Genomic DNA, 25463 nt, shown 5'->3' on the forward strand with positions numbered 1-25463 from the left:
CCTGATTCTCACACAATTCTCTTCTGTGCTCCGTCCCTTGTGCACTCAAAGTAAAATATAAAATTGCTATTACAAGCACAAATTTACCAAGTTTACCATGGGATGTTAACAACAGAAACAGCGGGTAGAGTAGCGCTTGGCCCTGTTATTGATCACTGTACGGCTTTACAACAAACATATAAGTGCCGTACCACTGGATTTTATTTCTTGGTATATATATATATAAGTAGGAAATTCACAAAGCGGTTTACTCAATTCGGTCATTAGACTGAAAATCAAAAAACACTTTTTAATTTTACATATCTAGAAATAAACAATTTAAGAATAGCCTCCGTTTTATAACTTTAATTAGTTTTTTTTCACTTTGTGGATTTCCCCCACAGTGTTTTTTGTCTTCAGGTAGAAGTTCTATAAATCCCCATAATGCACTCAGAATCTATTCTACAGTACTTCTGCTTGCTGCTGTTATAGAATGCAATAACTCGATTCTAGAAGCTCTGAAAAGCTTAATAGTAAATATGAATGATCATTACTGAATGGTTAACTCTACACCATTCTCTTCCTTTGCCTCCAGTCTATGTCTCCGCTGTACTGTGGGAATTTCACTTCTTATAACAACTAAGCATCTGACTGAGATCACACTGTATAACTTAGGATGAGAGATCTAGCATTTAATAACTTTTTCATATTTGGTGGTGCTGAATGACCCTTTGCGGTCCATTTATTCAACACATCTCAATAATGTGATCCAAGTCATTATTTTATTACTATAACATCTCAAAAAGCTCTGCAAATGTCTGTGATATTCTTTGAGCGCTGGATGCAGAAGCAGCTATCTTGTTTGTTTATGTCTGTGTTATCTCTGTGGTGCCGGGGCTATGTGTATTGCTCAGATCAACCCTTTTTTTTCATCTTCTCTCGGCTCCTATCGATCTCACTCGGCCATTGAATGGTTTTCTCAGCTTTTTCCGGAGAAAAAACGACTAGAGACCTGTGTTTTACATCTTTTTGATCAGACCGGAAAGGGAAAATTGTAATGTCAGACCTGGTCCGACATAGGACCGCAAAGGGTTAAAGAGGTAGACAATAACAATAATACAAATAAAAAATCTAAATCTAACGAGGAAAAAAAAACTTTAAAATAATAAATCAAACCATTAAATGAATATATAGTGTTGAAATACAGTTTCTTACATTGTGTTTCTTACATTCACAAGGAGTGTTGCAGGGGAATAGGTTCATGGTTACACTGGTGTATCAGACGTACTTGGAGGTTAGACAGGATTCTTAGAACTCTACTGAGGCCACAGGGATGCTTTACACTTTTGAGTTTAAAAAACTCACCAAGATATGATGACTGAAACAGAAAATTATACAAAGTGAACCTATACCATTGTCATCCCTATATCTTGAAATATACTGCACAGTAATACTTACAGTATGCTGCATTCATGCTAATAATGTAACACTGGTGGCTGGGTGAAGAAACCAACCTTGATCATCATTTCTTGTTCTGTGGTCCTTTCTCTCCTATACTAAAACAATGGTGGGCAAAGCATATAAACTATTCTTTTTTTTATTTATTGCAGCATAATTCTCCTTCCTCTGCTCCTCCACTTGTGGCTTTCTAGTCTTTCTCTCTGAGCATCTCAGTCCGGCTTCTGTCTCCACAAAATAGGTAGATGTTTAAATGTAGCCACATTGCATTAGGTTCTGTTGACTGAATACAACTACTTTAGGTGTTGTATAGCACCTACATTTTTAGTCACACCAGTGAAAAGTATAGAAATGTATCTTCATATCAAGAAATACGGTGTGGATACATCATATTAATTTGGTGGGCCAAGATTCTTTTTATTTATTAAATGGGTATGATATTCATGAAAATGTTGTTCTGTATAACACAAGTTTTGTAAAAACTGTATCATTTGGGATATGATAAATTCTGCATGATAAGCATACTCAAAGATAAAAACAAAAACCTTTGTGACAGATTAACAGTGTGAGTGTTTTTCTTGTGTACTATGCTGGTATTTAAAGTGAAAGAGAAAGTGTGTTCCACTCCTGTAAGTAATATTGTTTCTCACATAGACATGGAACCAGGTGTGCTGGTGAAATTGCAATGGAAGCAAACAATTCGTTTTGTGGTGTGGGTATTGCCTTCCACTCCAAAATTGGTGGTAAGTAGTAGAATTTGTATGTGAATATCTTAACTGTTTTTGTTCTGTGTATGCACTGTACAGTGGGAACAAACATATTCAGATTTATATTTATAGATTCGTACAGTTAATTCTTGAATTAGCTAGTAGAATTTGCAGGATAATTCTAGCATTAACCAATTTTAGTCTGGACATTCTTAGAATTAACCAATTTCTGATGCGCTTAAAATTGTTTGGAATGCCTGCAGTATTTCAGACATGTTAGAGCATCTTGCTTGAGAGAATGATAGAACACTTGGTGTAAGGGATGAAACTATAAAGCCAGGTTTGGCAAGCTGACTTATTGCAATAGAACCCCTCCCCTTCAACCGCAGGTTGCTGATCTGTCCGGTGATATAGTAAATACTCAAGGAACATCTGTGGCTCCTGGAGATATGGACACATCAGTATTGAGACATCTCCTTTTCCAGGGCCATCTACAGCGCTTCAACACATACACAGATCACGTCAAATCAGCCAGCACACAAAAGTCTTTCCTTTAGGAGGCTCCTGGAATACCTTTCTCATTACCAAACCAAACTGAAACAAATGTACGACTGCTCCTAGAAAATCTTCGATTTAAAAATGTCCTTAGACTAATTTTATGGATAGTTAATATAAATACCTTCTTTCTACAACGACGATGCCAATTAGTGAAACCCTAGTCAAGCTAAAAAAAACAGTGTCGGACTCTGCCCCATGCGCCATTCAAAGACAAGAAAGCAACATCAACACAGAAAGCTGGAACTGTATGAGCCCGCCTTAGTGGTGTGTAGGTACTCATGGAGTTGAAGATGATCCAGGAGTCTTTTTCGCTGCATGAATCCACAACCAGCTCTTCACCTTGGTAGTGCTGAAGCAGTTTCTGGTAGATGGTGTCATGTCTTTGGTCTTATGTGGAGCTGCTGTGCATCTTGTGCAAATGTTGTGAAAATGCAATAGCTAATGGATGACTGGTCTCCATATACTTCACTGCACCTGTTGTCCAAAATAGACTCCTACACCTATCTTGTGTTTGTTACTGTCACAGCTGTTGTTAGAATAGATCATCAGTCAGTTGCATTTTCCAAGATAAGCCTCTGTGAAATGAACTATACTACTAAAACTAATCACTTATGCACACCCAAATTAGTTCACAATTGTATAAATTCCCGATGTGTCTTTAATAAAACTTTTGGGTTTGTAAATGCCTCACATTTCGACATCCAACACAATTTGTTGTATTAAGGAATCCGCTTGTTGGACGGCGCTGTGACTGATTCAATGGAAGCTACATCTCTCACTTACAACAATCACTTCATTGATATTTACACCTGCTGCTGGGGACCTAAGGACAATGGAAAGAAGATGGCTGGCCCTGGAAAACTCACTGCCAAAGCACTACGAATGGGCTCAGAGAAGGTATTTTTTATGCACTAATAAAGTGTGTCTTCACAGAATTTCATTATGGTGGTCTATTAAAAGCTTAATTTAAAGTCAATCAGCCAATAGCTATCTATCTATCTATCTATCTATCTATCTATCTATCTATCATGTGAAGGAACATACAGAATCATCTTTTGGTGGATAAGGTAGAAGTTAACTTTAAATGTCCATAAATATTTTTTTGTGTCTTAAATAAATCAGAATTTGAGTGTTCAATGGGATACAATACTGTACCATGAAACCAACTGTTTAATAGCCTCCTCCATTTCCACCTGCAGGGTCGGAAGGGAAAAGGCAGCATCTTTGTCTGGGCTTCTGGCAATGGAGGGATGATGAATGATCACTGTGGAGCAGATGGTTATGTCAATAGTATCTATACTATTGCTATTGGAGCCATTACCCATTATGGTCTCCCGGCCTTCTTTGGGGAGCCCTGCCCAGCAGTCATGGCTGTCACGCTCACTGGAGCTATCTATGGAGGTGGAGAAGGTCTTCCCTTAGTAAGTTCAATCTACTGTTCTCTATTGTACTTTCTGCTTAGATGTTTTTGTCAAGCTTACGTTCCAACAAAAAATGCTGCTAAAATGTCTCCTCAAGGTTTTTTTTTTTTTTTTTTTAAGTACAGTAAGGTGGGGAAGTATATTAGTGTTGCACTGTGCACTGCAGCCCATAGGTAAGGCATTATGCACTGAAGCCTGTGCAACACTGATGTGCTTCCCCAACTCACTGAAGGATTCTTTTGAGAAGCATTTCATTTTTTTTTTGTTGTTGTTGCTGGAATAGTTAGTAAGCATGGCAAATAATGTTGTAAGCAAAAACAACGATAGATAATTTCACAAATAACAGGATATAAATAACAGAAAATAAATTAAATATTAAGTGAATGTAGATATCCCTTTAACTTGTATTGGGCTGTACTACTAATTTCTATTTTCTACAAATATTAGTAGAAAATAGAAATTAAAGCAGCTCTACTTGTTTTCATATCTGAGGAACTAATGATGACAACTATATCAATTATTAATTGCCTAGGGCTTTTCCCTACTTATATTTTCATTCAAATACTTCCATTGGCATCCATTTCATTGCATGATAGAGATTAATGCCTGTTGCATCCTATGAGTTTGCCTCATTAATTCTGTGTGTCTTTCTATTTGTCTTGTGCAGGTGACTACTACTAATGTAGATGAGGGCTGTGTTACACACTTCACAGGGACATCCAGTGCGGCGCCCATGGCCTCCGGGATTCTTGCCCTAGTTTTGGAAGCAAAGTAGGTGCTGTCTTGAATGTACTGTGCATAGAATTAGGGGAGAGAGAAATACAAGTTCATGTTTTGTTTCGATTTGCTACATTTGGAATAATGCAGAAACTTTGCTTTCTTGTATCAAAACTACAATAAAAACATTCTTCTTATCAATCCATTAAACAGAGAGAACCCACAAGTATGCATTCTCTTCAATCTAAAAACAGCCTCCCAGACATACTGTAATATTTGCTGCCAACACTGTACATGAATTGATATTATAACATGTACAGTGTTAGGCTTTAACAAAGAAACGTCTCATTGAACTGTCTGTCTATATATATATGTATACCTTATGCTTGTTTTGGGAATCAAAAATAAACTTTTCTTTAAAAAATGTTAAGGAACTATTCTGGGGAACAATAGTAATAATAATGCACACATATCATATAGGCTAGGAATCAGATAAAAATGGGTGTTGTGTAATTTAATTTGCTGCATTATCAAAATATTGTATTAATATTACTGAGTTTCCATTCCACCATTTTTATGAAAGACTCAGTGGCGCATGCTTGTTTGCAAATGAGCTACATGCTCTTGTCACGCAGATATTTAATGGAATAAAAATGCAAAGTTTCTTTTTTTATGACAGTGATCGGTTTAACTTTGTTAGAAACAATCACTGAAATGAATTCAAAGCAGTGTTATGGTGCAAACAGCAGCATCATATTTCATATGTTGATTTAATTCTATAAACATCAAGTTGGGCTTAGTAGATTTTTACTGTCACTAAGCGCCTTAATAGTACATCTGTGTGTTAAATAAACAGTAATAAAAAAGCATGTGTTGCTGGAGGAATTGCTCTGTACACAGTGAAATTAATGGGACTGGTTGGAGAAAAATGTCCTGACAGAGTCAAGGTGATGGCCATTTTTAGCCACCATGCTATCCATCACCTCTCAGCCAGGCATACTCCATCATATGCAACAGCGTTATGAATTTATGCATCAAGCTGTGCAGCCAGTCGTGCTGGGGGCCCTGGTGACATGTGAAATTGCTGTGCGCCTCATTTAGCTGTTTATTGCGGTGGAGTAAGTGTTGCAGCTGTCACCCTGAGATGGGATGATAGTGCTTGTTAATAGACGAGACTGGCAAGAAATGATGGACGCCCCAGCAAGAGATGTCCGCGTGCGTGTGTGCCAGTGGAGCTCCGGAATATCACAATTATACACACTTTTCATATCAAGAGCAGAGGTGTTAAAAATAGTAGGGCCATGAGCTGTGTTCAGCTTTGGTTCCTGACACTTAGAATATGACATTGTCTGGTCTTCTTAGGCTTACTTTCTCACTTACCTTTTTCTATCCAGTGCATCTTAGCAATGGCCTTTATTTAGTACCGAAGATAATGGATAGAAGACAAGGGCCAGCGCTTAAGCAAGCTAAAAATATGAATGTCCCAGTAGATTACTGATGAGTAAATAAAACAATTCTATAATAATAATAATAATAATAATAATAATAATAATCGATAATGTATTTTATTGCTGTAGTGTTTGTGCGTTAATACATACAAAAATTAAACGCATATTGATACTATACAGTATATACTTTTATAAATGCATAAATGAAATGTGACTATTGCAGGACAGTGAGAATGTAATGTTAAACAGCTGCTGTAATTTCTTTGTGTGTGTACATGTTGCATTAATATTTTTTCTTATTAACTGTTCGAGAGGAATAATAACTGTCCTGTTTGTCATTTGTTAATTCGCATAGGTTACGTAAGCAATAAGGCACGACAAGGTGTGCGATATACTCTAATATCACCACGCACCGGATCCGTTGCAAGTCACGAGGAGTTTTTTTTAATTAGTTTTAATTTTATTTTAAATTGTCCTTTGTTTTCCGGGGTAGTGGGGTATCCAGACCTGATTTGTGCTACCACTTCACAGTATGAGACGTTATTTTCATTGAATACCCGGTTACTTATCAAACTGACTTTGCAGTTTACGGCTGGACAACATGGAGAATTACTGGGCCAGTGTTAAGAAACAATTTAAAACAATGCCAGGCACAGCAGAAGAGATGATACCATTGTACCCGGACACATTTATCTGGAGAGAAAGGTACTGCAGGAATTGTCAAGATTAATTTAAATACTCTGCATCCATCAGACCACACAGCTGTGCAGGGGGTGGGACCTGTGGCAGCAGGCAGGGCAGGAGATGCAACCGACCAGAGAAGAACGTACAGAGACAGGGGCAGCGGCAACAAAGCATACATTTAACCACCAAAGTCTCCTTTAATAGCGATCAAAATATTTTTTAAAAAGTTTAAGATATATATTTTAAAATATTTCTTTTCAGAATTGGATAGTTCAGGGAGAAGCAGCAATACGATCAGAATGGCGAGTTTGTACACTTCGGTTTCCCAAAAGGTCAACATTTACATAAATCTCGTCGTGTTTATTGCAATAAATTCCAGTATGTCTGCCTTTATTTTTATTTTTTTCAAAATTCTAGTGATGTATGGATATCTACCAGTGATTTGGCCTTTTTTAAAAAGAAGTGCCGACCCATGGTGATTTGTTGTAATATCAACACCCCCATATGACCTGTTTTGACCAATCAGGATAGTATTAAACATACCCAATTTTATAATACATTTATAGGTGCCCCACCTCTCTCCTGTGCATCAAAGTGAATCTAATTAAAATCTAATTTGGAGTCAAAACACTCATTAATACTGTACATACACCCACTTGTCAGGTGCTGCGTTAGACAGATTTAATACATAGGCTAACCTAGCACAGACCTGCTGCCTAACCTTGTTAATGCCGAATGATTTTGTAACGTTTCTTCTTCTTTTGGGGTGAAACAAGACTCAGGGAGACTAGGTGGAATTCCAAAATCTGACCAGTTTATTTTTGTTTGATCAACTGGTGGAACAACAAATCCTTGTTTGGGCTGGGGTTCACGCCAAAATAATAAACTCCTAATATTAACAACTTCTCGATCGTCTAGTCACTCTCCCTCGCTCTCTGGTATCTTCTTGTCTCTCAAACATGCTCAGTTTCTCTCTCTCCCACTCCACAGACTCACTCTCTGGTTCTTATTGTTTCACAGTCTCACAGCAACCAATCAAGTCGAAGTCTGCACGCGTTCTCTCTGCGTTGACTTGCTCTCCCTCTTTATAACCACGGGAGGCCCCGCCCACCACCCGGATCAACCAGTCGGATCCATTTCCCACGACCCTCCAGCTCCTGCCATTTCTGGAGAGTAGCAAAGAATGATTCCAAATGGTGCATCCCTAGGCAGCAGGCGACAATCTCTCTCTCACACGCACACACACACGCACACACACACACACACACACACACACACACACAATCCCTTACTAACAGCATGCCCCATACCCTCACAATACACGTAACACTAAGCAAGACATGACAAAACAAGACAAACAATGGTTCAGTAGGATGCCATCGCCAGGGTCGTTATAGTATCTTTTTATTGTGTTGACCAAGCACCAACTGTTACTGGCTATTACTCTATGAATTAGGAGTGAAGGGGTTTCCAGTAAAATGTTATCAGTTTTAAAAAAACAAAAAATGGAAAGAAAGGTAATCCCTTTTTCAAAAAAAGTTTTTGATTTCTGAGCTGTAAACAACTTTTTTACAATACAACCATCTGCCAAAAATATTTTAACGGGGGGAGGAATTGTTTGTCCTTAAATCCAAATCTTTTGAGAATGAAAACAAACAAACTGGTGCACTATCTGGAAAAGTAGAGAGCTCAGAAGGCTGTGGAGGACCACAAACAACAAATCCTATTTCAGTATGAAATTGAAGTTAATGGTTGAAACTGGTTTCACTACACTGTGTTAATATTAGGTAGTCTAAGATTACTTCTAATAAGTGCCTGCAAAACCAGCCATTAATGTTAAAACCATAAGATGGCTGATTCCATATGCAGTGCTGAACTTCTTCCTCTATTAATACAAATCCCTAAGAGTATAAAAGGGGCTCCATGATATAACTGCACAGACAGCAAACACTTTTATGGGAATTAGATTTGCAAGGCCAGTTCTTCAAACAATACACATCTTTTGTGTGCTAACACGTTCAATTTCCTTTCATTTTCTCGGCCCTCTCAACTTCACCTCGGGGTATCTGCTGAGGAGTCAGCCAGAGGCATTTTAATGACTGTTTCACAGGAACTGTCAACACTGAAGAGTCTGACTTTACATACTTGCACAACTGTAAATCTCAGGTTTTAATGTACTGGAGTAAAACTGACACATGTCAGCAATCTTACACGACAAGCTGTGTTCTTCATTGCTGAAATGACTGCTTGACAGCTGTTCTCTTTCAGTTATTTCCAAGAATACCAAAGAATAATTTTTAATTAAAGAGGAAGTAACTTTAAATTACATTTTTAACTTTTTTTTTTTTTTTTTACTGTCCTATTCCCTTTTATGATGTTATTTTTTTTATTGCAGTTGCTTAAACATTGTGGTTTTTAACGTCCTCAATCAAAAAACAGGGGCCTTATGCTAGAGTCCTGCATCGGGTCGGGTACCCGGGGGTGACCCGCAAAAGTCAGGTCGGATTCGGGTTGGAATGTGAACGTTTTTACGGTTTGCTGTTTGGGTGCAGGTCAAAAAACTGTAATTTTCAGGTCTGAATTTGAATCGCCAAAAACGTTGTCTGTCCTTTCAGCATACTTTTCTGTAACCCTTTCCCAAATAATGAGAGGTTATGTAACCCTGGTTCCCTGAAAGAGAAAATGACCGCCAAACCATACTTTTGGGATATGCCTGCTTGTCATGTATTTGCTGAGCATTTTATATCAAAGCTGCCGATAGGCCCCTCCATGGAGTGACGTCCTCGGTCCCGCCTCCCGAGGCAATAAATTGTCACTGCACGGAAATCTCTGTCTCTTTTGCATTGAACCCGCGAATGCGAGTGATGCTACCTCGGAAAATTGGCAGTCATTCAGGGAACCGGGGTTACATCCGTAACCTATCGTTCCCTTTCAATTCGAAGATGTCCGCCAAACCATAATTTTGGGAACGTATACCAGAGCCGTCGTGAGGGAGAATGAGCGGACAGCATCTGAGGGACATCTCTCTACCGCCATCTAGTGTTGGTGGTGTGAGCGTGCAACCTCAAGGACCCTGGTGCCTATCGAAGGCATAGAGGGATCTACGACTTTGTCGGTAGAACCTGGTAAATGTATGCGGAGTAGCCCAGCTAGCCGCAATTCAAATATCGGTCAACAAGGCACCTCTAAAGAGGGCCCATGACGTAGCCACACCTCTGGTAGAGTGCGCGGCCACCCTCCCAGGTGGGGTTGAAACCGTGTCCACAATCCAATGGGACAGTCGCTGTTTAGAGAGGGCTTGACCTCGGGTCCGTTCACTGTGACAGAAGAGCTGGTCAGACTGACGCAGTGCTCCTATTCTATCCACATACCATCTCAATGCTTGAACCAGGCAGAGGACTGACTGATTTAAGTGAAAAGCTGTAATCACCTTGAGGAAGAAAGCAGGGTTTGTACACAATGACACCCTGTTTCCATTGTCCCAAATACACATACAGGAACTGTGCACTGACAGTTCACTGACCCGCTTAGCGGAGGTGATAGCTAACAGAAAGGCTGTCTTCATACAGAGATAGTTCAGCTCTATGGTATCTCTGGGCTCAAACGGGGCCTTAGTGAGAGCCTCCAGTACCACGTCTAGACCATTCGGGGAAGACATCCTTTATTATTATTATTATTATTATTATTTAGTTCTTAGCAGACGCCCTTATCCAGGGCTACTTACAATTGTTACAAGATATCACATTGTTTTTACATACAATCACCCATTTATACAATTGGGTTTTTACTGGAGCAATCTATGTAAAGTACCTTGCTCAAGGGTACAGCAGCAGTGTCCCCCACCTGGGATTGAACCCACGACCCTCCGGTCAAGAACCCAGAGCCCTAACCACAACTCCACACTGCTGCCACATTTTAAGAGCTCCTAGTCCCTTTAACACTTCTGCCTCTGTTATGCTAAAGTTATTTAAAACTGGATAGGAACAGGTCGACATGTGGGTCATGTTGTCCGTACTCTCCTTTGTAAAAACTTGTGAAAAGTAATAATTTTACATATTTGCTATTTTTTTCTTCGTCTATGAATTTGCCATTTGTATCTCTTAGACATTTAACCTCCTCTTTGAATGTTCTCTTGTTTGTTGCTTTTGGTTACAGCATTATTATACATAACTGAAAGACAGTTGCTCAGAGTACCCTGTGGTAACGATCTCTCTCCCTAGTTCCAAGACACAACCTAACTCAAAACAGTTTAGCAGCCACGTCACAGTGCGTAAGGCCTTCCAGTTAAAGCTACAGTAGCATTAGCTGCGCAGTACAAAACAGAGTACCAACTCATCTTTTTTGCTGTATTAATTCTAACAACTAATAACATTAATAAAATAATCTGAACATTCTGAATTGCAACCTGGCCAAAACATTTACAACCAGTGAAAGAGCCCTTCTGCTTTCCCATTAGTATTGCTAAATAATTGTACCCAACTTATATGTGTCTTGTGGATCACCTGACACATCTCCTGACCAGATCAATGTGTGTACTTTGCAGGCAAGAAGAATTTTTAACCTTACTGTTTAATTTATACATTTTGTTTTTTTTATTTTGGTCAGTGTATATTATTCTCCCCAAAGTGTCTCATAGATTTTGCCGTGGCAGATTCCATTTAAAATAACTTCTGTCTCATTCCTAAACCAGTGACACAACTGGCATGCCTCTACAGTGTATTCCTGAGGAGAAAGGTGAGGCTGCATGATGTTCCTGCCTCTCTGATCACTGTTTTTACAGGTAAACTGCAGCTGTTCATTTCAAATGATTGATGCACTGGTGCTCCGGGTTGAGCTCATATCATCACTCACATGCGAAAGTGGCATTTCATTATAAATAGAGGCATGGCTTGTGTGACTGCTGACACAGAATTAGATCCTATTTGTTATTTTGATCTTCTGGACGAATGTCAATTGAGAATAATTGTCTCAACGGTTTCAGCTGATCAGATGTAAATATCATATTGGTACCAAGCCTTCAGAAAATCAGCATATTTCTTCATGCAGGACAAAGTATAGAATTTGTGTCTAATAGGCTTTTTATTGACAAGGGAGCACATGCATATGTAAATAACTGAAGTAAAGCTAGTTACTGGACATGCATTTAGTAAGTATTTAAGCGTATTATTATTATTATTATTATTATTATTATTATTATTATTATTATTATTATTATTATTATTAATTTTGTGTTAGCACTTTACATTATGTAGCAATGTATTAACGCAGTAATTACAAGATTAATTACAAAATGAAATATATATATATATATGTATATATATATATATATATATATATATATATATATATATATATATATATTTAGTTGCTACTTTTATTTCATCTACACTGAATTTACACATGCGGTTCAGTATTTACAATGTAATTACTATGTAACCACACCTGCGATTACAGTGTAATCACATGTTTAATGTAACATATTACCATTATTGATATCATTACTAGTAGTAGTGGTAGAAGTGTTATTCTAATGAAATGAATAATTCATCCTATTGTTTTTGGACAGAAGTCTTATGCAAGCACTGTGTGTCTGCCTGGGTTTGGATTTCTGCTACATGGTGTGCATATTTATGAAGATATAAGATTTAACATTGATACCTCAATATCCTAGGCCACCCCCCACTATGTTGGTATATACAGACATATTAGTTTATATTAATTTCTTAATAAACAGGACGGCACCTCCATTATGAGATTAATATTTATATATACAAATAGGGTTTCAGTCCGTCACATATTACATGTTTCTTATAAAATTATATTCATAATTCCATATATCATAAGAACTATGAACAAAATAGAAAAGAAATGTGAGGCTAAGTTCTAAAAATATGCTTTTCAGTTTCAATATCAAGAGAGGTTAACCAGTCAATAAACTAACATTGTGGGCCCTGTGAGTGCAACCGCAAAAGCAGTGGTTAAAGTCAATCACGTCTGCCCCGCAGGGAGTGGCTTCTCCAAAAGTGTGATTCTGATGGAATTAAAAACCCAGTGCAATCGCGTTTAGTGGTGCAGTGACAGCGCCCAGCCAATCAATGCTGAGTAGGTTGGGGAATCTGCTATCCAATCAGGGCCAGGCACAAGTAGAAGTGACGATCGTGTCGAGCGGCAGTAACACCAAGCCAGAACAGCAAGTAGTAGGTCACTCGCCAAGAGAATATGTAAACCACACTTCACGACACAGGGGATTGCTATATTAATATTTTTTTAACATTCATTTGTCCACTTCTTCTGGTCCTGGCTATTAGTTGTGCCCTACATTATTGCTTTATGTGTGTTTACCACTTTTCTTTTTTTTTTTTTTTTTTTTTGGTTCTGTGTGTGGTTTATGTATTCTCTCCCAATGGCCTGTCCTTGTATGTGCTGACTAGGTCCACACGCTGTATGTACCATACTTTTTGTTTCAATAAACCAATTTAGCCTAACTACATTGTTTCTTTTGTGATACATTAATGAAAATAATATATTACATACCTGATATACCCTTCCTCTCAATGGATGACATTGTAGTAATTGCAAGCATCTCATCCATGATTATACGCGGTTATATCATAAAACAAAAGTATTCGAAAATCCTACAAGACACATTGAAACAAGTGCGAGAGATACAAGGTACATTATTCCATGGCATTGACATTACTACATGTAAAGGGTAAAATACTTACTACTGAGTAAAATAGTCACATATTACAGCCTCCCTGACCTGTCTACCAGTAGCAGCAGCTGATTCATCATGTTCCCTCTGAGGTTGTATCCTCTGGAGTATCAATATAACATTCATTATCTACAGTAAAGCAATATTGTGCAATACACAAACATATTACACACCTCCAGAGGACTGTACTGTAGTGTTCCACCTGAGCGATCAGCACATCTGAAACGCATTTCCAGTATTTCAAATGTGCGCTCAATGACAATTCGAGCATGGGTGATGGCTCTGTTATACCTGTGTTCAGCAAGAGTAATGGGATGTGAAATCGGTGCCATGAGCCACTGTTTAAGTAGGTATCCATGGTCACCTATCAACCAGCCGTTCAGACTGTCATCCTGCTCAGACAAAGCTGTCAGCTGTGAGTTTGCAAGGATGAACTGAACCGGGATAGTTTGCACACACGTGTAATTATGTTGTTCTGTCTTTCATTCATGAGCACTCTGTAGTACTCCATTGTATCTGCAAAAGAGGATATTTTTTAAATTAAAAAATAAATTAAATAAAAAATAAATATATTTATTTATTATTAATTTACAAATAATATTGTTTAGTTTCTTACGTTTTGTCATTTTTTTTGTCTTTAGGTTATTTTTTTTCTTTTCTTTTTTGATTTCCTCTTTCTGTGTCAGTCCAAACGCACTCATTTGCTACTTAGGACTACTTTGCTTTTTATAGTGTGTTCAATTGTTAAAGTTCCTGATTGCATCATTAAATAAACCTGGTTTCAGCGTGAAACGCAGCTCAATTGTCTATTTGGTACTGCATTGTGCCTTCAGAATCATTTTGGCGACAATTAATACCACAATTGATACCATATATGGCAGGCGCTATATAACGGCGCAAGACATCTATACGTCTTCTCTCCATTTATGCACCATAGAATCGGGGGCAAGCGCCGTTCGCACTGGCATTTGTGTTGTGATCAGAATACAGCCCTGAAAGTTAATATATATATATATATATAAGGATCTCAAATCAATCATAAATGCTTACTTTAGTACTCATAACAGGCAAAAAGAAACTCAACACATATTATTATGTTTATTAAGGCTCACAAAAGTAAGAAGAATATAGGAGTTAGAAATCATGGTACCAGAATTATAAGTATAGACACAAGCAGGAATAAAACATTTAAACACATATTTTCATAAGCAAGCAGGCTTCAGTATGGTTGAGTACACATGCACGCAGGATTCGTGCACATTATGTTAAGCGGCGTCTGTTGTGTTGGAATGAAGACTGCATTTTTATTTCAGCAAGTTCAGTTCGGAAGCAGTTTCAATTGCATGTAGTATTACGTTGTAATCCAGAGTTATTTCAAACTTGTAGATAAACTCAATCAATGTTTAAGTGGTTCTGATGTTCGCATTTGTTTTTTTCAAATGCACACAATATCATCAGTTCAGTTAAAGGTGTGTCTTGCTTCAGTTGTTCATCAAAGTATAATTGTTTGCATTTTTAATCTTAGCAAAGTGTTACGTTGTATTAAAAGTTTTTACTTCTGGTTTGCATGTAGATATTTCCTATACAAACAAAGTATTGTATTTGAATCTTAAAGTCTTTGAAATGTAATACTTATTCTGGAGATGTGGTCGTTGTTGAAAAACAAAGTTGGAATGCAGTTGTTCTCGTAACACGTAGAGTTGCAGGATGTAGTGGAGTCTTCTTCAGGACGAAGGTACGTACGACGCTTGAATGGGTCCCCATTATAAGCGAAGGCTCACTGGTTACTTCGTGGCAAGTTGAGTGTCCAAGAAGATGAGTTCATGCTTGTTTTGCTTAAAATATAGCATTGGGAGAGAGAGAACAGGAAAACATTAACATTTATAGAACAAAACTTCATTTTATTCTAACTTTAGTTATATTGATCATAGAAGGATAAAAATGTCAGTTTCATTCTCGTATTGGCTATTCAGTTTAATTGCTTATGCTATGCTTAGGATAATGCGGAGACCATGTAAATTGAGAAATATACAATTGTATGTTTCTTAATAGATATGTTATCAGTAATTGGAAACTAATTGAGTACTAAAGGTGTCGAGGAAGAATGCTCTTAAATGTGTGTTTTGTGTAGTGTCAAAAAAATAAGTGACAGTACTGGTTATGGAATAAATGTTAATTGGTGTTTATTTAAAACCCTATTCTTTGTTAAGTTGTAATTTTTATATTGTAGGGTCGCGTAGGTAGAAACTTAGTTTTGCTACAAGGTCCGAGTAACGAGTTGTGTGTTTTTTTTTTTTTTTTATTGGGAAGTTTATATATACTTTCCTGGCACCCAAACTTTATTCCTAAGTAAATTACTGTTAAACACATTATACAGTAATTAAGAATTATTTTCACTTCATTAAAACACAATAAACATTTCAATTTTATTGAGAAAACATACTTAAACAACTATTAAACTTGCGTCCGCAAGATTAGTTCTTAAAATGATTCTAAAACCAATTTATCAGTTACGTGTTACTTATATGTTATGTTTCAATCTCCTAGTTTTATTAAATCTAAAACCCTGAGATTGTTAAACAAGTTAATATTATACCCTCGTAAAGGTTTGTTTTTCAATTCACTATTAGAATAAGAAAATTAGTAATTTATATTCACCTTAAAGGTTCAATATTCCATGGTAACAACTAATTTCATGGGAAAAAGTCATGGCACCTCGTTTCCACCAGGTGTCACACTTCTTATCCCTTTTATAGGAAGAAAATTGTATATTGGTCTTTCGGACAGACATTCTTAATAAACAGATAAAAATCAGCTTTGTTTGTTTAGACCACACTGGCAGGTCAGCACAGCAAGTTAATCTCAACTATTCCCCAATTTAAATCTTTATGGCTGTGATGCGGTGCGTAGGCAAGGAGACCAGAAACGTTGCAGTTAAGCGCTTACCCACATTTATATACATAGTTCACACAAAACAACAAAACACACTAAAACTACCACACTGCCTTCAAAATCACTACCTCCACTAACACCCGTGATCACCTGTGGCAGGGAACAGGGTCGGGTGTTCTGAGGAGGAACGAGACAAGCAAGAACTGAGAAAATATAAAGTGTAATTGCTACTCGTGCTGGATTTTGACCAGCACGGTACTTGTTTGTTTTGGCCATCAAGCCTTTTGTTTTGTGTTGTTTAGTTTAAAACCATTTATTTTGCAATAAATATGTGCAGCGTCTGTTTACATCCTGGTCTGACGTCACCACCAAGATATCTGTGAAATCACGTATTTTTGCAGGGAGGAATTTAACTCCCTCCCTGCCACCCACTATTCCCCACACCCGTGCTGCCACAATGACCCTCTGTTACTAATATCTAGGTCTTTGAAGTAGATCTAGAGAATGTTATGGGGGAAGGAAGGGAAAAGACAAACTTAATTAACATCACAGCATCTCAAGTGTTATAGTTTAAGATTTGAAATGTCATTTTATAAAGTACATTCAATTACAACAACACATTTCTCCCACATACAGCTATTTTTTTTTTATTGTGCTCAAAATGACCAATTGCAACCCAATGCTGTTGCTTAAAAATCATGATTCAAGATTAAATGTAAATGCCAGATGCATGTCTGATTTATATAGCATGCTCTCTTCTTTGTAATTAATGCACAGTCCATGTCAATTAATGAACACTTTAGAACCCTGTTCTCAAAGCGATTCTATTTGCTTGGCTTTGAGCGGATATCTTTAAAGCCGTGAGCTGCCTGAGGTGAGGAGCTTCGTCCTTACACTCAAAAGAATGATGGATGACCAAGCTACCTGGATAATAGATTATAAAGACAAAACCCCTCTCTTTAAGTCTCTGAATGGTTGAAATCTCCGATCATGTGCAGAAATGCCTGCTTTTAATCCCTGTACAGGGAATAGGGAAAAAAAACCCAGAACAAATAGAAACACATGCGCTATATAGCACACACTTTTGTGTACATGGACTGGTTTTGATTTCGTACACATGGCATCTCTGACATGTATTCTGTAAAGGGGAAAGCTACATCTCCCTGCCAGTTTCAGTCACTCCGAGCAAGACAGTAGATCAAAAGGGCGTTGATGGTGGGCTGATAACAGGGGCTCAGTTAGCAGGTGATTCCATAACCAAGGCAGTACAAATTACTGATTTGTTTTAAAAGTGATCACTTTTGTTTTGGCTGGTGTTTATAATTGTGTTCCTCAATCCCTGCATATCAGTTGTCTGAAATGTAGCCACCAGGTAATTTTATGGACTGCATACAGTACTTTTTATTTCTTTTAACTTTCTGGTACAAGTGGACTCAACAGCAATTTTTTGTGTTCATTTTGAAAAATATATATGTTTGTCTGCTGCAAATGTCCTGCACTGTTTTTAATACAGGTGAGATGCTACAAAAACCTCAAACAATTACACAGATCCCTAGCATGTAAAATGCCAATTACATTTATGATAATTTCTAGAGTATGTACAAACAAGCAGCATTTCCTTTATAAAGGTTTACCACGGAAAATGTGCACATTAATTTAGCAGTTTTCCCATGCTTTTCTCAAGGTTTTACTATGCATTTACTATAGTTAAGGCTGTATTTTTTTCACCATTACCACAGATTTCACGATTTCCGTGAAATGTACCCATTGCCATATTGTCACATTTTAACTTCATTACACCGGCTGTCATATTATAAACCTTTATTAACATCTGTCAGTAGTCTCTCCCCAACCACAGACAGATATGGGAGCATTTTACATCGAGTGGTTTTCCTGTGCTGTAAAATGCTCTAAATAACCCATCTGTGACCTATCCTGGGATTATATAGTATATAATCCTGAGATTATACAGTATATAATCCAGGGATTATACAGTAGGTTAATCAAATCTGCAGATCAGTACAACAACAAAAATGTGTATTGCATATTTAAAATAGACTGTAGCATACCTAATTGTTTAATAAATGTACAAATTGTTCGTATTAAATGGTTTTGTACTCCATGCTCCTTTGTTCTGAAGCTGTGCAGCCCTCCTAATAACCAGGGCCTTCCCTTGCAATTGTGCACCATACCCTGCAAACTAATTTGTCACCGTAATAAAGGTTTTAAATATTCAAATGAGATGACTTTATGGAGCAAAGTCTTCTTATACATATCACTAAAATTGAATATGAAAGTAATATTAATAACTTCCAATTGCTTTAAACATTTGTTAACCCACATTACATATATTGTCAGCCTCTTTATATTTCAAAACTTAAACCACCACAGCCATTACCTCTTAATTATAGCACCTAATCTGCACTCTGTTCTCTAAGATTTGCCAGACTGGTCACTGTTTCTGTTAGGGCATGAATATCTTCATAATTAATGTAAAATCTTTTAAGAATGCATCCCTTATTAACCCCTGTAGCTGCGGGGGCCCATTCAATCTTAATTGCCTCCATTTGGCACACACAGCATTATGCGCCATGATTGCTAACAAATGATCTTTTAATTTGTACCACTCAAGGATTCTTGCCTTTCTGCCAATATAACTGTTTTTTTCATGCTGACTACAGTTCTAAGACTGTGGAAAGTCATTATTGTTTGTCATATTGGTGTCACAAAGACATCATTTTTTGGCTGGTATTTTATGTACTCTAATTCCTTAGAATCTTCTAGACAAGGTTACCCAAGCACTGTTTAAATATGTACAGGGAGGCACTGCAGAGATTTAATTTGGTATAAAATTAATTGTTAAACAATCTCTTGTGCATTCAATATAGCTTTATTTTTTCATAACAATTCCCATTGTCAGATCACCATTATTCATACTGTATTTTGTACAGATATTAAAAAAAAAAACAACATCGTAATATAAGCTTGTGTGCTACTGCAGCTAAAAAGTGAGGAAATTGTGGGTTGTACTTTTTCTTGCTGAAGAAACAAAACATATCATAAAGGAGATTTTTTGTATAATTAAAAAAAAAAAAAGTCAAGTTAGAAAAAAATCAGTATTTCTAAATGTAGCACTGTTGGCTGTTTAATATGTGTGGATAATATAGTTTATTCATACGTTTACACAACTTGGTAAGTGGAATTTGAGTAAATGTACAAATTGTTATCATTTTTACAATTTCTGACAATTTGAACCTTCTTTTTTTTGTATTTCTTACACTATTGAGTTATGATACTTATTAAACCTACACAGAATATGATTTGCTTTAGTTTCTGAACTTTAATTGCAGAAATGTACTCAACATAAGTGACCAAAGTAAGTTACTTAGTCATAAATTACCATTACCCCATGATTATAAAAGGTATTGACAATGTCGACCCAGGGGACTTTTTCGACCTGAAAAAAGAAACAAGGACCAAATGGAGATTAGATAAAGGGGCATTCAGAACAGAAAATAGGAGGCACTTTTTTACACAGAGAATTGTGAGGGTCTGGAACCAACTCCCCAGTAATGTTGTTGAAGCTGACACCCTGGGATCCTACAAGAAGCTGGTTGATGAGATTCTGGGATCACTAAGCTACTAACAACCAAACGAGCAAGATGGGCCGAATAGCCTCCTCTCGTTTGTAAACGTTCTTATGTTCTTAAATACAGTCAGCGCCTCCTAATCGGGATCCTGATAATCCTGATAATCGGGATACAACCCTGGGAGACGGTTTTTATGCTATTTATGTCGTTTAATTGGGACGTTACTTCGTTTAATTGGGATTTTCAAATGATGAATGGAGATCGCTTTTCAGAGCAGTGCAGTGAGTACATGTTTACGCTGTGACTTGCGTAATTGCGTCAACCAGTAGTTTTTGCCTCGCCTTGCCTGTCATCATGGTTGAGAAGCGAAAACGAGTTGATTTGCCTCTGGCTCAGAAGTTTGAACTGTTGAAGGAGCTGCTGGAACTGTTGAAGGAGCTGCTGCTGTGGCAAATAAATTTGGCATTTCAACATCGCAGTTGTCTCGCCTGGTGAAAGGTAAAGAAACAGCGCACAATTGACTATTTCAAATGATGCATTTAACATTTGAGGGATATTTTTTACTTCTGCTGAGATGTCCTGATTAAGCAGCGCCGACTGTAGTGAATTAAACATGAATCTTATGCAACATTTCACTCAAAGTGAAATTATTTGTGTGCTACATAATGTAGATATTGCAACTTTTTCATGTGCGTACAATTATCTTGTATGTGCCAGGCCATTATTTTACCATTTGTCTGAAATACCTGATCCAAGTCTGTATGGCTTGTGCCTACTTTGGGGATCTATCATTCACATCACTTAAGAAACCAAGTAAAGCAGAAACACAGACAATCTGCTTGATTTTTTTTTTACTGGCTTGTTTGTTAAATTAAAAGGCAGAGGTGGGTTCAGCAAGGATCAGCACACTTGAGTGATACAGAGCCATGAAAATGTTCAGCTAATTATATCAGCATTCATGCAGAAATGTTAAGTCATGGTATGGATTAATCTCAGGTAGCACTGTTGCGTTTTGTTCAATGACATTGACTAATTTTCAGAGAACAATAGGTGCAATCAGGGTGCAGTTTAACAGTGGGGTGGGGGATTTCCCTGGTTGCTTTTTTATCCCAGGCTCAGCACTTTCAATTTTCATCCCGGGCAGGGAAAATACATTTTGCACTTATAATCTCTTTATGTAGGAAAGTGTAATTTAAACAGTTGATATTCATACTTAAATACATTTATGCTTCATCTTGTTCAGCGTACTGCCTTGCTGGTTCTCACAGTCTCTGTGGAGTGTTTTCTAGCTACCACATATGATACCTTTGGCCATACAGACTTCGGGAACCAGCGAATTCACTGACAACACTGTAAGGGCAGTAAGCCATTAAGACTCAGCAGAACACGTGATTTTAATAATTCAGTACATTGACATCTTTGTTGTTGCTATGCTCAAACTAGTGGCGTAGCTAAGGGGGTTGTTTTAGGGGTTTGAACCCCCCCCCCCCCCCCCCGACCCCTACCCCTACCCCTACCCCTTACCCTACCCTACCCTACCCCTACCCCTCGAAATGCATTATTCAACGACATGGGAGAAAAAAAAATGTCAGCAACACTATAAACCCCCGTCCCAACCAATGTAAGCTAACCTCTAACCCGTGAGTTGTTTTCTTCGCGCCCGACTCAGCAGCACATTTTTAAAAAAAAAAAAGTCAGTCAAAACCATAACTAGTTGTGATTGGGCAGAGTCCTGTCATTTTTACACCAGATTTAGCCTTCGACTCCTTTGATTGGAGAAAGCGCGTGCAAAACATAAAACATAAACAGAAAATACAAAACATAAATCAATGCTTTTAATGGTGTATTTGAAGATATGTATGGAAATACTTGGTTATTGGCCTTTGGAAAAGAAGGTACAATGAAATTAGTTATTTTTTAGTCTTGTGCGAATCATGCTTTAAACGGCTGTTGTAAACCCGAGACCAATAGTACTGGACAAGTTTGCAATGAAAAACAGGAGGATGGACTTGGGGATCTAAACACCAGAGGATATTCTTTCTGTTATTAACTGCATAGTAGTGGTTATAAATGTGATTGTGAGGTGAAACAGCATGGTTCTTAATAGGGCGATTTTGAGTAGATTGGACGTTTGGAATGTAGTTAATTATTACTTACAGAAACATTTTATAAATTATTACTAGGCTGTCAAGCAATTACAAAATGTATCGTGATTAATCTTGAGATTTAAGAAAAGAATCTGAGTTAATCTTGGTTTTAATCACGTATTTAATTGATACAGTTACTGCATCCATCTCATTTATTAAGTTTATTTTATTACTGATGTCATTGTAATGTTAGAATGTATTTTCTATTGTTTTGGCCAGGTTACAATATTTACACGGTTGAGATTATTTTATTAATGTTATTAGTGTAGAATTAATACAGTAAAAATAATTAGTTTGAATTATATTGTGTACTGCGCAGCTAATGCAACTGTAGCTTTACTGAAAGACCTTCGTGACATGGCTGCGGAACTGTGGGGAGTTTGGTGGTGTCTTGGGAGGAGGGGGAGAGAGCGTGACCACAGGGTACTTGGAGCAAGTTTCATTGAGCTCTGTATTCTATTGCTTACTTTTCTAACAGAGATGTTGGCGACCTGTTGCAATACATCAGTACACTTGCAATACGAAATATGTATTGTCAGTGGAATTTGATATTCGTGCCAAAAATGTTTGCTTTTTTTCATACGTGAAAAACGCATAATAAAGGCTCACAAATATTTATGGATTTACAGTATTGCTAAGCGGGACAAGACAGGAGTGCGAATTAGTCTCCCCCAAAATGAACGTGTTAATCGCAGAAGTTAACTGTGATTAATTGACAGCCCTAATTATTATTACCCATCTACAGAAATCTCCATCCTCCCCCTGAAACAAAATCCAAGCAATTCAAATATTAAGATTTTCAGGTATTATCATTCAGTACATTTTTTGTCGTATTATAACTACATCTGGTTGCTCTTTTTATATTATAAATTATTTTTCATTGCTGTTTTTTTATTGTGGTAAATTACCGTGCTTATTTAGGCACTCTACGATTTGACTGAGGAAAGATGACGTAGGTTTATTGGAGTTCACACACACACACAAAAAGGTAACCTTTTCATTTGTTAATGCATGTCTATTTTTGTTTTTCTTAAAGGCGTACAGCCTCTATACATGAACCCCATATATATATATATATATATATATATATATATATATATATATATATATATATATATATATACAATTGCAAATGCTTAAGTGCAGAGGTGCTGGATTATTACAGTCCGGTTTCATGCAACAGTTATGATGGTGACCAAACGTGTGAGAGTACTGTTATGTAAAAAAAAAAAAAAAATTGTTAAAATGAACAGTTGCATTCAAAAAAATGTATAACAGCGAAAAACAAAAATAGACATGCATTAACAAGTGAAAAAGTTACCTTTTTTTGTGAACATCAATAACCCTACGTTATCTTTCCCCAGTCAAATCGTAGAGTTCCTAAACAAGCACAGTAATTTACCATAATAAAAAACAGAAATGAAAAAGAATTTGTAAAGCAAAGTTGCCCGTGTTAATGTATAATGTGATATCTTGTAACAATTGTAAGTCGGCCTGGATAAGGGCATCTGCTAAGAAATAATAATAATAATAATATATTTAAGGTAAGGCAAGTTTATTTTTCCGTTAAAAGTGCTCCTGGCTATAATGTTCTGCTGCCCGGCTGTACAGAACTTGTCAAGGATGTGTAATTACTTGTCCTGAGTACTTAAAAAAAAAAAAAAAAAAAAATAAATAAATAAATAAATATAGTTGGCACATGAGTGTATGAAATTTGTGAATCTTTACTGGAGGCTTTCCTACTGTTTTGTAGTTTGTATATTTTATCCCCCCCACTGGGAATCTAATAAATTGCACCCTGGTTGCAATACATCTCTTTGGATCTCAGCTTTGAAATTAATCTTATTTGGAATCTATAACAGGACTTTTAAGAATTGAAAGAAACCGTGAGTTTCCTTTACCCATAGAAACTTGGGAATATGTAATAATCAGGGAGCCTAGTTTTCCCGCAAAAAAAAATGAAATTCTCCAATAAAAAAAGAAAAATCTGTGTTATTCTGTGAGTAAAATAAAAGGGCTAAAATGAGTTTTCCCTGCCACATTATAAGACACACAGATACTACTACTGGGTAACAGTTAACACAGGAAGTGTTTATTGTTGTTCTTGTTACACTTGTGGTGTCTCTTTATGTTGTATTTTAGTTTATAACTTTAATTATTCCTGAACTGTAACCTTGTATTACAGTGTAACACGTGTAAGTCGCTTTGGATAAATACCACTGCTAAATATATAAAATAAATTCAAATTCTAAGCAAGTTACAAGCTTACCAGCACCATTATTCAATAAAACAAGCAATTGTTTTTTTTTTTACTTCAAATATTACAAATAGTTCCCTGTTATAAAGTATATATATATATATATATATTCATGTTAGTTGAACTCCGAGTTAGTCTTCATCATCCGGACGGCTATTGTTAAAATAGAGCTGCAGCATTCCAGCTACAATTGGTCTGACTTTGGAATGGCACCACCTCCCTAATGTGTTTGCTGAAAAAACCTCTAACTGCCGGTCGATCCATTTTGTACAGAGGAATGTCAGCTTTTACACACATTTTGACAAAATCTGAAATAACAGTTTCATGCTGTTCTTTGGCAGTTGTAAGACGCTGAAATGATCTAAACACAGTGGTCTGTTTCAGTGTTTTCAATGGCCCTGCTGAAATTCGACCTTGCCAAACTTGTTGAACCAATCTTTAGGGGTGATTTTTATTGTTTTGGGCATCTTTGAACAGCTCTGAATACTGAAGTACCTGAAATTCAATATTGTTAGCAGTTTTATTAAACAGGTATATTTACGTAAATGTAAAGCAAAGTTGCCTGTGTTAATGTTTATATATTATACGTGTATTGATTAGGTTATTATCAAACAAACAAAATAAGCCTTGCATGTTTTTTGCCCCTCCTCAAGTGAAAAACTAAATATTATCAGAAAACATAGAAAAAACGTATTTTATCGTGTTATACCGCAGCAAACTGATTCCTATGATCCCTGGTAATAATGTACAGTGCTCCCCCTGTAGTCAGGAGCCATAGTTTAAAGACTGTGCTATTTGTGTTCCGCCCTATAACGAGAATACTGGTGTTAGTGTAATGGCATTATGGGGCAAATGGAAGCCATGACCGTACCGTTCTTATGATGTGTACT

General features: G+C 36.9%; 1 protein-coding gene across 2 annotated transcripts in view; it reads left to right on the top strand.

The window, feature by feature from the left end:
- LOC117402762 (PC3-like endoprotease variant B) overlaps window positions 1-25463 on the top strand; it is a 299818-nt gene that overhangs the window by 185407 nt on the left and 88948 nt on the right. For both annotated transcript variants that reach the window (XM_034004201.3, XM_034004200.3), the window contains exons 9-12: window positions 2092-2180; window positions 3427-3599; window positions 3902-4123; window positions 4791-4894. In XM_034004201.3, coding sequence (XP_033860092.2) covers window positions 2092-2180; window positions 3427-3599; window positions 3902-4123; window positions 4791-4894 — 588 coding nt within the window. The remainder of the gene's footprint in view (window positions 1-2091; window positions 2181-3426; window positions 3600-3901; window positions 4124-4790; window positions 4895-25463) is intronic.

The sequence above is a fragment of the Acipenser ruthenus genome, chromosome 5 (assembly GCF_902713425.1).
Source record: "Acipenser ruthenus chromosome 5, fAciRut3.2 maternal haplotype, whole genome shotgun sequence".
In the NCBI taxonomy this organism is placed as follows: domain Eukaryota; kingdom Metazoa; phylum Chordata; class Actinopteri; order Acipenseriformes; family Acipenseridae; genus Acipenser; species Acipenser ruthenus.